The following is a 12896-nucleotide window of genomic DNA, read 5'->3' as shown; positions in this document are numbered from 1 at the left end:
GTGTAATGTTTTATATTGCCTTCTCTTCCACCAAATGCCTCATATTTGCATTTTACTGGGATTAAAATACTGGAATTTGTACATTCCTTTCAGTCTACATTCAAACCTCTAGACCAGGGGTAGGCAACCTCGGCTCTTTTATGACTCATGGACTTCAACTCCCAGAATTCAGCTATGCTGACTCAGGAATTCTGGGAGTTGAAGTCCCATGAGTCATAAAAGAGCCGAGATTGCCTACCCCTGCTCTAGACCTAAGCTCAAAGAAGTCATAGTTTCCCAACCTGAAAGCATGACTTTTCAGTGTTCCCTTTTACCTCTCCGTAGATCCTGAAAGTTCCAGTATCTTCTTCGAGTTCAATTGCAGTGACGCCTGGAACCTTCCTGGCTTGCTGTATATTACTGCCATGTGTTCCTATTGCAAGTCCCATTAAGTCTTCTCTGACAACAAATTCTTCATGAAATGCTGCTGCAAGCTGTTTTGTGCACTAGGGAAAAGAAAAAAAAATATGTTTATTCTTTATAAAACCTTCAAGCATGAACACCGTTTCAGTGACTAAGCCAGAAGCATAATTAAGGGAGGGGAGAGAAACCAGCTGAGACCCACTCACTTCTAAATGCTTTGTTGCTTCTTCATTTCTCGACATGAGCATTAACTTGGTTCGAATGCTGCGCAAGTGCATGTCGCTGAGTATGCCCACTCTTTTTACTGTTGCCTCACTGGCAGACTGAAAGAAAAATGATGTATAAGGATCTTCATTTTACAGACAATGAATTTTTTAAAAATCCAATTATTTTGCCTAGCGCCGATTCATTTCTAGTTTAGAACACGCTGCAAATAAGAGAGCAAATCATCTTGACGTGCTAGTCCGTTTGAAACTGAAATATTTATTTTTGTTAGTTTATCAGGAGAGCGAGATCCATATTGTTATTAGCAGTCAAAGAGAGCATGCTGAAGTACTTTGCTCAATGCAGCTTGATGTGCTTTTAGCATAAAGCCTGATTCAGATGCAACAGCTGTGGCAATCAAAGTGACACCAAACAAAGACAAAAGCCTTTGCTATGGGTCACAGGTTGCTGTTTGATCCACTAGGCAAAGGTTGCCAGGCCCAAACAATACAGCTTGGATTATAGCTTGCATGAGATCCTATCTGCAACTCTTCAATCTGCATTCTCTAAAGAATATTTTCTTTTCACAAGTCAAAAGGGATAGTAATGTCTTTTAATACTGGTTACTTTTCTATACAGTCCAGACCCAACATATCAAATTGGTAACATAATGTTAGCATAAAAATGATCTGCTCGTTGATGGGGTAAAAAAGGAAGACACTTTTTCTTACCAGAACTACTAATTGAGTTGTTTCAGCCTGGTAAAAAATTCTGCAGGCTCCTACAGCTTTCTTAAAATCCTTGTGAGCACTTTCATTAGCACACCTAGAAAATTAATGTATGAATTCATTAATTCATTTTGCAGGGTGACCAGTGAGACATGCAGTTGGAGAAATTGAAAATACTGAAAACGCTCTAAGGCACAGCCAGAAAACAATTTTTAAAAATCCATTTGCATTTATTGAGAAAAGATCTGAAAATATATACCAAATTATTTCCAAAAGAAAAAAAAAACACAACAAAATATTAAAAGGTGAAACGTTGATTTAACAGACCAATTATTCCAATTGTCCATTAAATCAGACTGTACATCATTTGAAGGAACGTTACTATACAAATAATACAAATTACAAATTAGAATCAAGGTGTTTTTATACAAATGATGTAAAAGCAGGAAGAATTTTATCTGCTGCATCTGAGATCAACTGCATTGAGTTTTGCTAAATTGAAGTTTATTTTTTCAGATTTATGCAAACTGAGAATAATCTGCTTTAGCATACAGGTAGTCCTCACTCAACAACCCTAAGTGGGATTGGCAACTCTGCAGCTAACCAAAGCAGTTGCTAGGTGGGAAATCACATGACCACGATTGCTCTTTCCACCTGGAAAGAGACAAGATTACTGTACTCAGTTTCAGCTTTTGTTTGCCACGTGGATGCTGGTGCAGTCGCATTGCTTTCAATGTGCAGAGGAATAATAATAATAATAAAGTTGGAAGGGACCTTGGAGGTCATCTAGTCCATCCCCCTGCTCAGGCAGGGAACCCTATATCATTTCAGACAAATGGCTGTCCAGTCTCTTCTTAAAAACTTCCAGTGTTGGAGCATTCACAACTTCTGGAGGCAGGTTGTTCCACTGGTTAATTGTTCTAGCAGTCAGGAAGTTTCTCCTTAGTTCTAGATTGCTTCTCTCCTTGGTTAGTTTCCATCCGTTGCTTCTTGTCTGCCTTCAGGTGCTTGCTCTCTTGAAATCCCTCTCCAATCTCTACAGGATAGCATGTTCTGACTGTAATGGTGATCATGTGACTCAGGGACATTGAAAAGGCTGTAAATGGGCTGTAAACCTATTTTTTCAGCACTGCTGTAACTTTGAACGGCTGCTGAACAAACTACCTGTAAGTGTATGTCCTTTTATGCCATAAAACTGTGACCTTTGATACTGATGAATTATTATTTTACACTTAACTATAAAGCCTACCTCAAAATGTTTAGCGCTGTTATGAAAAGTGATACAACCTCCATCCTTAGATACTGTGGTACCTTGGTACTCGTTAATTGGTTCCGGGAGGTGCAGTGAGTACCAAAAACGATGAGAACCAATCAAATTTTTCCCAAAAGGAATAATGTAGTGAGTCACAAGGCAGGTGACAGTGACAAGTTCTAGCTTGTGCGTTGAGTACCAAACAAACGGATGAGTACCAGGACAAAATTTTCACGTCAAAATGCACCGAGTACCAAATTCAATGAGTTTCAAAGCAGTCTATACCAAGGTACCACTGTACTAAACTTCATGTGTCTGGTAACTTAATCCTATTTAAAAAAAGAATCTTCCAAATCAACGAAGTATGATACTCTGTAACTCCCTCCTCTTTCACTTCCATGTTTTTCAGTAATCCCTGTCTTCTGCCACCTATTCAAATCTAGCCATTGGTCTTTGTACTTCATGTGCTACACACTCCTTCCCGTTGATAAGAAAACCTTACTTCCAGATCGACTCTTCTTTTCTATCTTATCATAATAACTTGAATATAAAGACCTTCCAAAATACGAGTCCCAGCCCAAAAAGAGAATTTCCATGTTAATTCGCAAAGAGACGCAGCTTCACTCTTTCCTTAGACAAAAAGGGTTCAAATTCTAACACGAAACTCAGGATAATCTATGAAAGTCAATTCCTAACAGATATAAAGTTCTAATATAAAGAATGTTTACAGTACTTACGCATCTCTCAGATCTTCTGGAACATCTACAGCACATCTGAAGAATGTATTCTTGTTCACAGGTTTATTCTGATTTACAGGCCGAAGTCTTTCAAATGTGACTATTTCATTGTAAGTGGCATCGCAAGCAGCATACTCAATGACGTAAAACTGAGAAAAGATTATTCTTCTTAATTTTTTAAAAATAAGCCATTGCTGATCAAAGGTTCAGAATATTTACTTTTCTCTCATCACATATTTTTACCTTCTCTCCACTATATATCACATTTTATCATCCCTTTCAGAGCTCAAGAATGTCAAGTATCATATCTTTCCTACTCTCCATTTTCTCTTCATACCTGCCCTGTACAGTAAGATTACAGAGTGTGATTTTAATTAAGATATTAAGAGCCAATATTAATTAATGTAAGATATTAAGGCTATATAATTTTATTATAATTAAGACCTATTAAGATATTCAAAATAATGCAACACAGTCATAAAGCATCCATACAATGACTAAGACTTATTTTCCCTCAGAAATTTCACTACCCAAATAGGTAACATCATTAGTACTAGAACTGCATTGTTCTACCACAGTGGTGGCAAACCTATGGCATGGGTGCCAGAACCGGCACTCGGCGCCCTCTCTGTGGGCATACGCACCGTCTCCCCAGCCCCGGCTCCTCCCACAGCCCCCTCCTCACCAGCAGCCTCCCCGGAGGAGAGTCGCCCCTGGGCGCAGCCCACGCAAAGCAGCACAGCCAAGGACATGGTAGCCAGGCAGTGGGGACAAGACTCTGCCCTTGGGCCCCATCGCGTGCAGATGATGCTGCGGGGCATGGGTGCAGGGCGTGGCCATGGTGCTGCTGGGCAGCCTGGGTGAAATGTGACGAGCCGTGAAGGTGGCGGGTGGCCCAGTGGGCAGGGCGGAGTGGGGACAGGGGTGGGGGGGTGGGGTTTTGGGCACTCGGTCTCTAAAAGGTTCGCCATCACTGTTCTAGCAGAACTACCAGTAATGATATTACTTAGTTGAATAATGAAATGTTTGCAAGAAAACAACCAAATTCAGAATGCACCAAAGACCCCATGGATAAGAAGCTAGTTACTAAATATATAGTTTAACTTCTAAGTGATTCTTATCTATTCAAATACTTCACAAAACTTAATGCTCCCTTTAGATGGATCTCTCTCATGATACAATTCCACTTCTACTTACCTCCCCTTTCATCATTCGAACTTTTGCCAGCCACCAGCCACAAGGCTCTTGGTCATTTGCTCTTGAGTAAACCTGAAAGTAAATTATACAGCATTTAGACCACTGTGCTTTGAATCTCCGTTTTAGTATGAAAGTAATTTTAAAATGCTACATAATATTTAGAATTATTCCATAATTGCTAATCATAGTTCCCCAAAATCAGATATGAGAAATTACAGTTAATTGAATATCTTCTGTTTCTTTTCTCTCGCCTTAAAGCGGTTATACCTATATTGAAAGATGGTTCACTTTCTCTATGCTGACATGTAATTGCTCCAAAGTAATTATTTTTCTACAAATTAATATTATGAAGCATCAAAACACCTTGACAAAGAGAATCTTCTTAAATTTAAAGATTATTAGCAGGGCAGTTAGTCAGCCTTTTTTTAAAAAAAAAATCATATTCCTTAGGCAGTAGTAAGTAAAGCATATTTTAAACTTTTGATAGTTTAGATATATTAAGCAGAACGATATAGGTTTTTTTTTTTAAAAAAGCTATCTATTAACCATTCCAAAATGTTTATTTAAAAATTATTACTATTTGATAAAACTGAAATTAATTTCTTACAAAATTGATTACACGAAAATTTTACATAGACCTTTTATAACAGACAGACAAATGTTTTTATTTTATTTATTTTTTATTTATATTTATATTTATATCCCGCCCTTCTCCTTGCGGACTCAGGGCGGCTAACAACCGAATAAAAAATACAAAATATCAGACTACAAATTTAAAACTTAATTAAAAGGCAAATATTAATAGTTGGTCTAATTTAAATTTTTAAAACCCCCTCTAAAAATTTTCCCCTAGGCCAGTCCCGCAAGCTGGAATAACCATGTCTTAAGGGCGCGGTGGAAGGAAGGGAGATCAGGGATCACCCTGATCTCTGGGGGTAGTTCATTCCAGAGGGTGGGAGCTCCCACAGAGAAGGCCCTCCCCCTTGGGGTCGCCAGCCGGCACTGTCTGGCCGACGGCACCCTGAGGAGACCCANTCAGTCTACATTCAAACCTCTAGACCAGGGGTAGGCAACCTCGGCTCTTTTATGACTCATGGACTTCAACTCCCAGAATTCAGCTATGCTGACTCAGGAATTCTGGGAGTTGAAGTCCCATGAGTCATAAAAGAGCCGAGATTGCCTACCCCTGCTCTAGACCTAAGCTCAAAGAAGTCATAGTTTCCCAACCTGAAAGAATGACTTTTCAGTGTTCCCTTTTACCTCTCCGTAGATCCTGAAAGTTCCAGTATCTTCTTCGAGTTCAATTGCAGTGACGCCTGGAACCTTCCTGGCTTGCTGTATATTACTGCCATGTGTTCCTATTGCAAGTCCCATTAAGTCTTCTCTGACAACAAATTCTTCATGAAATGCTGCTGCAAGCTGTTTTGTGCACTAGGGAAAAGAAAAAAAAATATGTTTATTCTTTACAAAACCTTCAAGCATGAACACCGTTTCAGCGACTAAGCCAGAAGCATAATTAAGGGAGGGGGGAGAGACCAGCTGAGGCCCACTCACTTCTAAATGCTTTGTTGCTTCTTCATTTCTCGACATGAGCATTAACTTGGTTCGAATGCTGCGCAAGTGCATGTCGCTGAGTATGCCCACTCTTTTTACTGTTGCCTCACTGGCAGACTGAAAGAAAAATGATGTATAAGGATCTTCATTTTACAGACAATGAATTTTTTAAAAATCCAATTATTTTACCTAGCGCCGATTCATTTCTAGTTTAGAACACGCTGCAAATAAGAGAGCAAATCATCTTGACGTGCTAGTCCGTTTGAAACTGAAATATTTATTTTTGTTAGTTTATCAGGAGAGCGAGATCCATATTGTTATTAGCAGTCAAAGAGAGCATGCTGAAGTACTTTGCTCAATGCAGCTTGATGTGCTTTTAGCATAAAGCCTGATTCAGATGCAACAGCTGTGGCAATCAAAGTGACACCAAACAAAGACAAAAGCCTTTGCTATGGGTCACAGGTTGCTGTTTGATCCACTAGGCAAAGGTTGCCAGGCCCAAACAATACAGCTTGGATTATAGCTTGTATGAGATCCTATCTGCAACTCTTCAATCTGCATTCTCTAAAGAATATTTTCTTTTCACAAGTCAAAAGGGATAGTAATGTCTTTTAATACTGGTTACTTTTCTATACAGTCCAGACCCAACATATCAAATTGGTAACATAAGGTTAGCATAAAAATGATCTGCTCATTGATGGGGTAAAAAAGGAAGACACTTTTTTCTTACCAGAACTACTAATTGAGTTGTTTCAGCCTGGTAAAAAATTCTGCAGGCTCCTACAGCTTTCTTAAAATCCTTGTGAGCACTTTCATTAGCACACCTAGAAAATTAATGTATGAATTCATTAATTCATTTTGCAGGGTGACCAGCGAGACATGCAGTTGGAGAAATTGAAAATACTGAAAACGCTCTAAGGCACAGCCAGAAAGCAATTTTTAAAAATCCATTTGCATTTATTGAGAAAAGATCTGAAAATGTATACCAAATTATTTCCAAAAGAAAGAAAAACACACAACAAAATATTACAAGGTGAAACGTTGATTTAACAGACCAATTATCCCAATTGTCCATTAAATCAGACTGTACATCATTTGAAGGAACATTACTATACAAATAATACAAATTAGAATCAAGGTGTTTTTATACAAATGATGTAAAAGCAGGAAGAATTTTATCTGCTGCATCTGAGGTCCACTGCATTGAGTTTTGCTAAATCGAAGTTTAATTTTTCAGATTTATGCAAACTGAGAATAATCTGCTTTAGCATACAGGTAGTCCTCACTCAACGACCCTAACTGGGATTGGTAACTCTGCAGCTAACCAAAGCAGTTGCTAAGTGGGAAATCACATGACCACTATTGCTCTTTCCACCTGGAAAGAGACAAGATTACTGTACTCAGTTTCAGCTTTTGTTTGCCACATGGATGCTGGTGCAGTCGCATTGCTTTCAATGTGCAAAGGAATAATAATAATAATAAAGTTGGAAGGGACCTTGGAGGTCATCTAGTCCATCCCCCTGCTCAGGCAGGGAACCCTATACCATTTCAGACAAATGGCTGTCCAGTCTCTTCTTAAAAACTTCCAGTGTTGGAGCATTCACAACTTCTGGAGGCAAGATGTTCCACAGATTAATTGTTCTAGCAGTCAGGAAGTTTCTCCTTAGTTCTAGGTTGCTTCTTTTCTTGGTTAGTTTCCATCCGTTGCTTCTTGTCCTGCCTTCAGGTGCTTGCTCTCTTGAAATCCCTCTCCAATTTCTAAAGGATAACATGTTCTGACTGTAATGGTGATCATGTGACTGAGGGACATTGAAAAGGTTGTAAATGGGCTATAAACTTATTTTTTCAGCACTGATGTAACTTTGAACGGTTGCTGAACAAACTACCTGTACGTGTATGTCCTTTTATGCCATAAAAACTGTGACCTTTGATACTGATGAATTATTATTTTACACTTAACTATAAAGCCTACCTCAAAATGTTTAGCGCTGTTGTGAAAAGTGATACAACCTCCATCCTTAGATACTGTGGTACCTTGGTACTCGTTAATTGGTTCCGGGAGGTGCAGTGAGTACCAAAAACAATGAGAACCAATCAAACTTTTCCCAAAAGGAATAATGTAGTGAGTCACAAGGCAGGTGTCAATGACAAGTTTTAGCTTGTGCGTTGAGTACCAAACAAACGATGAGTACCAGGACAAAATTTTCACGTCAAAATGCACCGAGTACCAAATTCAATGAGTTTCAAAGCAGTCTATACCAAGGTACCACTTCATGTGTCTGGTAACTTAATCTTATTTAAAAAAGAATCTTCCAAATCAACGAAGTATGATACTCTGTAACTCCCTCCTCTTTCACTTCCATATTTTTCAGTAATCCCTGTCTTCTGCCACCTATTCAAATCTAGCCATTGGTCTTTGTACTTCATGTGCCATACACTCCTTCCCGTTGATAAGAAAACCTTAATTCCTGATCGACTCTTCTTTTCTATCTTATCATAATAACTTGAATACAAAGACCTTCCAAAATACGAGTCCCAGCCCAAAAAGAGAATTTCCATGTTAATTTGCAAAGAGCTTCACTCTTTCCTTAGACAAAAAGGGTTCAAATTCTAACATGAAACTCAGGATAATCTATGAAAGTCAATTCCTAATAGATATAAAGTTCTAATATAAAGAATGTTTACAGTACTTACGCATCTCTCAGATCTTCTGGAACATCTACAGCACATCTGAAGAATGTATTCTTGTTCACAGGTTTATTCTGATTTACAGGCCGAAGTCTTTCAAATGTGACTATTTCATTGTAAGTGGCATCGCAAGCAGCATACTCAATGACGTAAAACTGAGAAAAGATTATTCTTCTTAATTTTTTAAAAATAAGCCATTGCTGATCAAAGGTTCAGAATATTTACTTTTCTCTCATCACACATTTTTACCTTCTCTCCACTATATATCACATTTTATCATCCCCTTCAGAGCTCAAGAATGTCAAGTATCATATCTTTCCTACTCTCCATTTTCTCTTCATAAATGCCCTGTACGGTAAGATTACAGAGTGTGATTTTAATTAAGATATTAAGAGCCAATATTAATTAATGTAAGATATTAAGGCCATATACTTTTATTATAATTAAGACCCTATTAAGATATTCAAAATAATGCAACACAGTCATAAAGCATCCATACAATGACTAAGACTTATTTTCCCTCAGAAATTTCACTACCCAAATAGGTAACATCATTAGTACTAGAACTGCATTGTTCTAGCAGAACTACCAGTGATGATATTACTTAGTTGGATAATGAAATGTTTGCAAGAAAACAACCAAACTCAGAATGCACCAAAGACCCCATGGATAAGAAGCTAGTTACTAAATATATAGTTTAACTTCTAAGTGATTCTTATCTATTCAAATACTTCACAATACTTAATGCTCCCTTTAGATCAGACATGTCAAACACAAGGCCCGGGGGCCGGATGCGACCTGCGAAGCCATCCTGGAAACAGTGAGGGAACGGCCCCCGCTGCCTTGGCCCTGGCCCAGGCCGGCCGGGAGGGAGCCAATGTACAATTTTGTGGTTGCCATCTATGCTGAAATACATTCAGTCTTAGCTCCACAAAGCCGTCCAGAAACAGCGAGGAACCAGCTCCTGCCGCGTCGGCCCCGCCCCCTGCGTGCATGCTGGGGAGGTGTCACCCTTTGTGAGGAATGAAGAAATGCATCATGCCTTGGCGCTTGCCCTGGTCCCACCCCCTTCTGCCAGAGACCCTCAGATCTGTCCCACTCCTGCCCAGGCTCTGACAGGCACCCTTGACGCGAACGATGTAGAGCTGGCCATGCCCACCCAGTAGGCCACACCCACTCCATCCACGCCCACCCAGTAGGCCACACCCACTCTGGCTGCACCCACCCAGCCCCCCAAGGGCAACCACAATGCTGATGCGGCCCTCAATGAAATTGAGTTTGACATCCCTGCTTTAGATGGATCTCTCTCATGATACAATTCCACTTCTACTTACCTCTCCTTTCATCATTCGAACCTTTGCCAGCCACCAGCCACAAGGCTCTTGGTCATTTGCTCTTGAGTAAACCTGAAAGTAAATTATACAGCATTTAGACCACTGTGCTTTGAATCTCCGTTTTAGTAATTTTAAAGTGCTACATAATATTTAGAATTATTCCATAATTGCTAATCATAGTTCCCCAAAATCAGACATGAGAAATTACAGTTAATTGAATATTTTCTGTTTTTTTCTCTCTCGCCGTAAAGAGGTTATACCTATGTTGAAAGATGGTTCACTTTCTCTATGCTGACATGTAATTGCTCCAAAATAATTATTTTTCTACAAATTAATATTATGAAGCATCAAAACATCTTGACCAAGAGAATCTTCTTAAATTTAAAGATTGTTAGCAGGGCAGTTAGTTAGCCTTTTTTTAAAAAAAAAATCATATTCCTTAGGCAGTAGTAAGTAAAGCATATTTTAAACTTTTGATAGAAGTTTAGATATACTAAGCAGAATATAGGTTTTTTTTTAAAAAAAGCTATCTAATATATTAACTATTCCAAAATGTTTATTTAAAAATTATTACCATTTGATAAAACTGAGATTAATTTGTTTCTTACAAAATTGATTACATGAAAATTTTACTCTATTAAACGAAACAGAAGACGTTTTATAATAGACAGACAAATGTTTTTATCTAGGTGAAATTCCCGTGCCACTGTTTTTTTAATTTAAACATTTTTCTCTCAGTTTTAAAGAAAATGCTTATTACAAATTACTTTGAAATCAAATATAATGGAATAAAAGCTTTACAATAATAAAATTAATACTGAACTCTGTTTATATGAGGGGGAGAAGCTGATTTTAGGTAATTTTCCCGAGTGTGAAGAAAATGGAATTTTATAAATAATAGTCTGATTCAAACCTGCTCATATAGGAGAAAAGTATCTCCTTCAATCCGCTGGCCTCTTTTCTAGCACAGTGGAGGCATCTAAGCACTCCCCAATCCTAAAGAATGATCACAACAGTAAAACGCAAACAGGTATCTAAATTACTGGCTTAAAATGTTCTACTGTGATGGTGAAACCAGATGCTCTTTACTCTGATCTCTGCCACTATGAGTTGGAGCTATGTTCATCATAGGTTCTCGGGGTGCGGGGAGAAATAGGGGGCAACATGACTGTTTGGATCCAAGATGTTGTCCACACTTCTTGACTCCTCCTCAATTACAGACGTCGGAATTTTACTGAATACCATACAGAGGAGAAGTGTTAAGAGAGAGACCAAAGTCGGTATAAACTATTGACAGACTAGAGTTTGAAAATGGAAACTCGAGATCGACTACACATTCAACACCGAGATGGGTTTTATGTTCCTAAAACGTTGTCATCACAAACAAGAATAGTCGTAAGTAGGAGACCAGGGATAGGCAACCTTGGCTAGACTGCTGCAACTGCACCTTGCATGGGTTTGAGTTTAAAAAAAAAAATTCACTGCTCTATCTCTTCTAGTGATCTCAGGAGAGCTAAGGCCAGGAACTGCTGTTTTTCCATTATGGGACCAATTTCATGGAGCAGCCTTCTCAACTTGAAAATTATTTAGAGCTCTTCTAGATAGCATTTGATGGGGTTTTTTCATTATTATTATTGGTTGGATTGTTTGATAAAGTTTCTAATGAGGCTGAAAAAAGAAAGACTAGGGCAGCGCTGATCCCAGCGCTGAACTAATTCACCAAAGGGAAAAGGAAGAATCCACGAATGGAAATTTACTACCTGTTCTCCTAACAATCGGGAGCCAAATTCTCACATCTCTTCAGGACTGAGACCAAAAAGAAACTGGGGCATGGTCAGGCCCTGCAGGGGCGTGGCAACTTTGATTGATTGGTCTAATTGGGCTAGAGGACTTCTAAAACCCATTCGTGGATTCTACATTCCCTACATGCTGGAGAACTTTTGTACTCAACTGCTTTGAACATCATCAAATTTGGTACTCAATGCATTTTGATGCAAAAATTTTGTCCTGGTACTCGTTTGTTTGGTATTCAATGCACAAACTCGAATTTGTTGGTGTCAGCTACTTTGTGACTCACTATATTATTTCTTATGGGAAAAATTTGTTTGGTACTCATCCCTTTTGGTACTCATCAGACCTCCCAGAACCAATTAATGATGGGTACCGAGGTATCACTGCAATTTTATTTTATTTAATGTGAATGTTTTAACTCTATTTTTTACTGTAGATGCTTTAATTACGAATTGTAAACCACTAGAAGTCCACAGCAGATTCAGTGGTATAGCAATGAAATGAAGTTATTATGCAATTAATAATGCTGTCAATTAATCTTAATGGAACATACTTTCATAACAAAAAGAAATTAAATATGCCCACACACGGATTACTTCTCTACTGAAGAAAATGTGGTGGATGTAGCCATCAAGATAATCTAATCTGAAACATGTTTGGCCTGAGTTTTAGTAATCTATATCCAATCACTAAAATTTACAAATTATTGGACAAAAACATAAGACTGATATAACTTAATATGTGGCTGTATCAATCCAATTCTGCTATACTATAGCAAGTATAAAGTCATACCTCTTCCTAGCTATCCTATATTTATTTATTTATTTATTAATTGTATTTATATCCCGCCCTTCTCCTTTCGGACTCAGGGCGGCTGACAAATGATAAAAAGCTAACATATTACACCTAGTTAAAATTTGATTAAAATGAAATATTTGAGAATGTCAAATTTAAAAGTAATTAAAACCCCTATAAAATCCCCTAGGCCAGTCCCGCTTGCTGGAACAAC

At 38.3% G+C, this 12896-nt stretch overlaps 1 protein-coding gene across 3 annotated transcripts in view; it reads right to left on the bottom strand.

Annotated features, from left to right (window-relative positions):
* The window catches only part of FXR1 (FMR1 autosomal homolog 1), a 53400-nt gene that overhangs the window by 17704 nt on the left and 22800 nt on the right, over nucleotides 1-12896 (bottom strand). For 2 of the 3 annotated variants that reach the window (XM_015826086.2, XM_015826085.2), the window contains exons 1-5: nucleotides 4521-4592; nucleotides 3324-3472; nucleotides 1338-1431; nucleotides 609-725; nucleotides 315-485 (exon numbers count right to left, since the gene is read on the bottom strand). In XM_015826086.2, coding sequence (XP_015681572.1) covers nucleotides 315-485; nucleotides 609-725; nucleotides 1338-1431; nucleotides 3324-3472; nucleotides 4521-4535 — 546 coding nt within the window. In that variant the 5' untranslated portion in view covers nucleotides 4536-4592. Of the gene's footprint in view, nucleotides 1-314; nucleotides 486-608; nucleotides 726-1337; nucleotides 1432-3323; nucleotides 3473-4520; nucleotides 4593-5780; nucleotides 5952-6074; nucleotides 6192-6804; nucleotides 6899-8768; nucleotides 8918-10096; nucleotides 10169-12896 lie in introns of those variants that run through there. The other variant, XM_015826087.1, reaches the window with a different exon arrangement.

This window comes from Protobothrops mucrosquamatus, unplaced genomic scaffold, assembly GCF_001527695.2.
Source record: "Protobothrops mucrosquamatus isolate PMUCROS unplaced genomic scaffold, P.Mucros_1.0 scaffold2954, whole genome shotgun sequence".
Classification (NCBI taxonomy): Eukaryota; Metazoa; Chordata; class Lepidosauria; order Squamata; family Viperidae; genus Protobothrops; species Protobothrops mucrosquamatus.
This window is presented reverse-complemented; position numbering and strand designations above follow the sequence as displayed.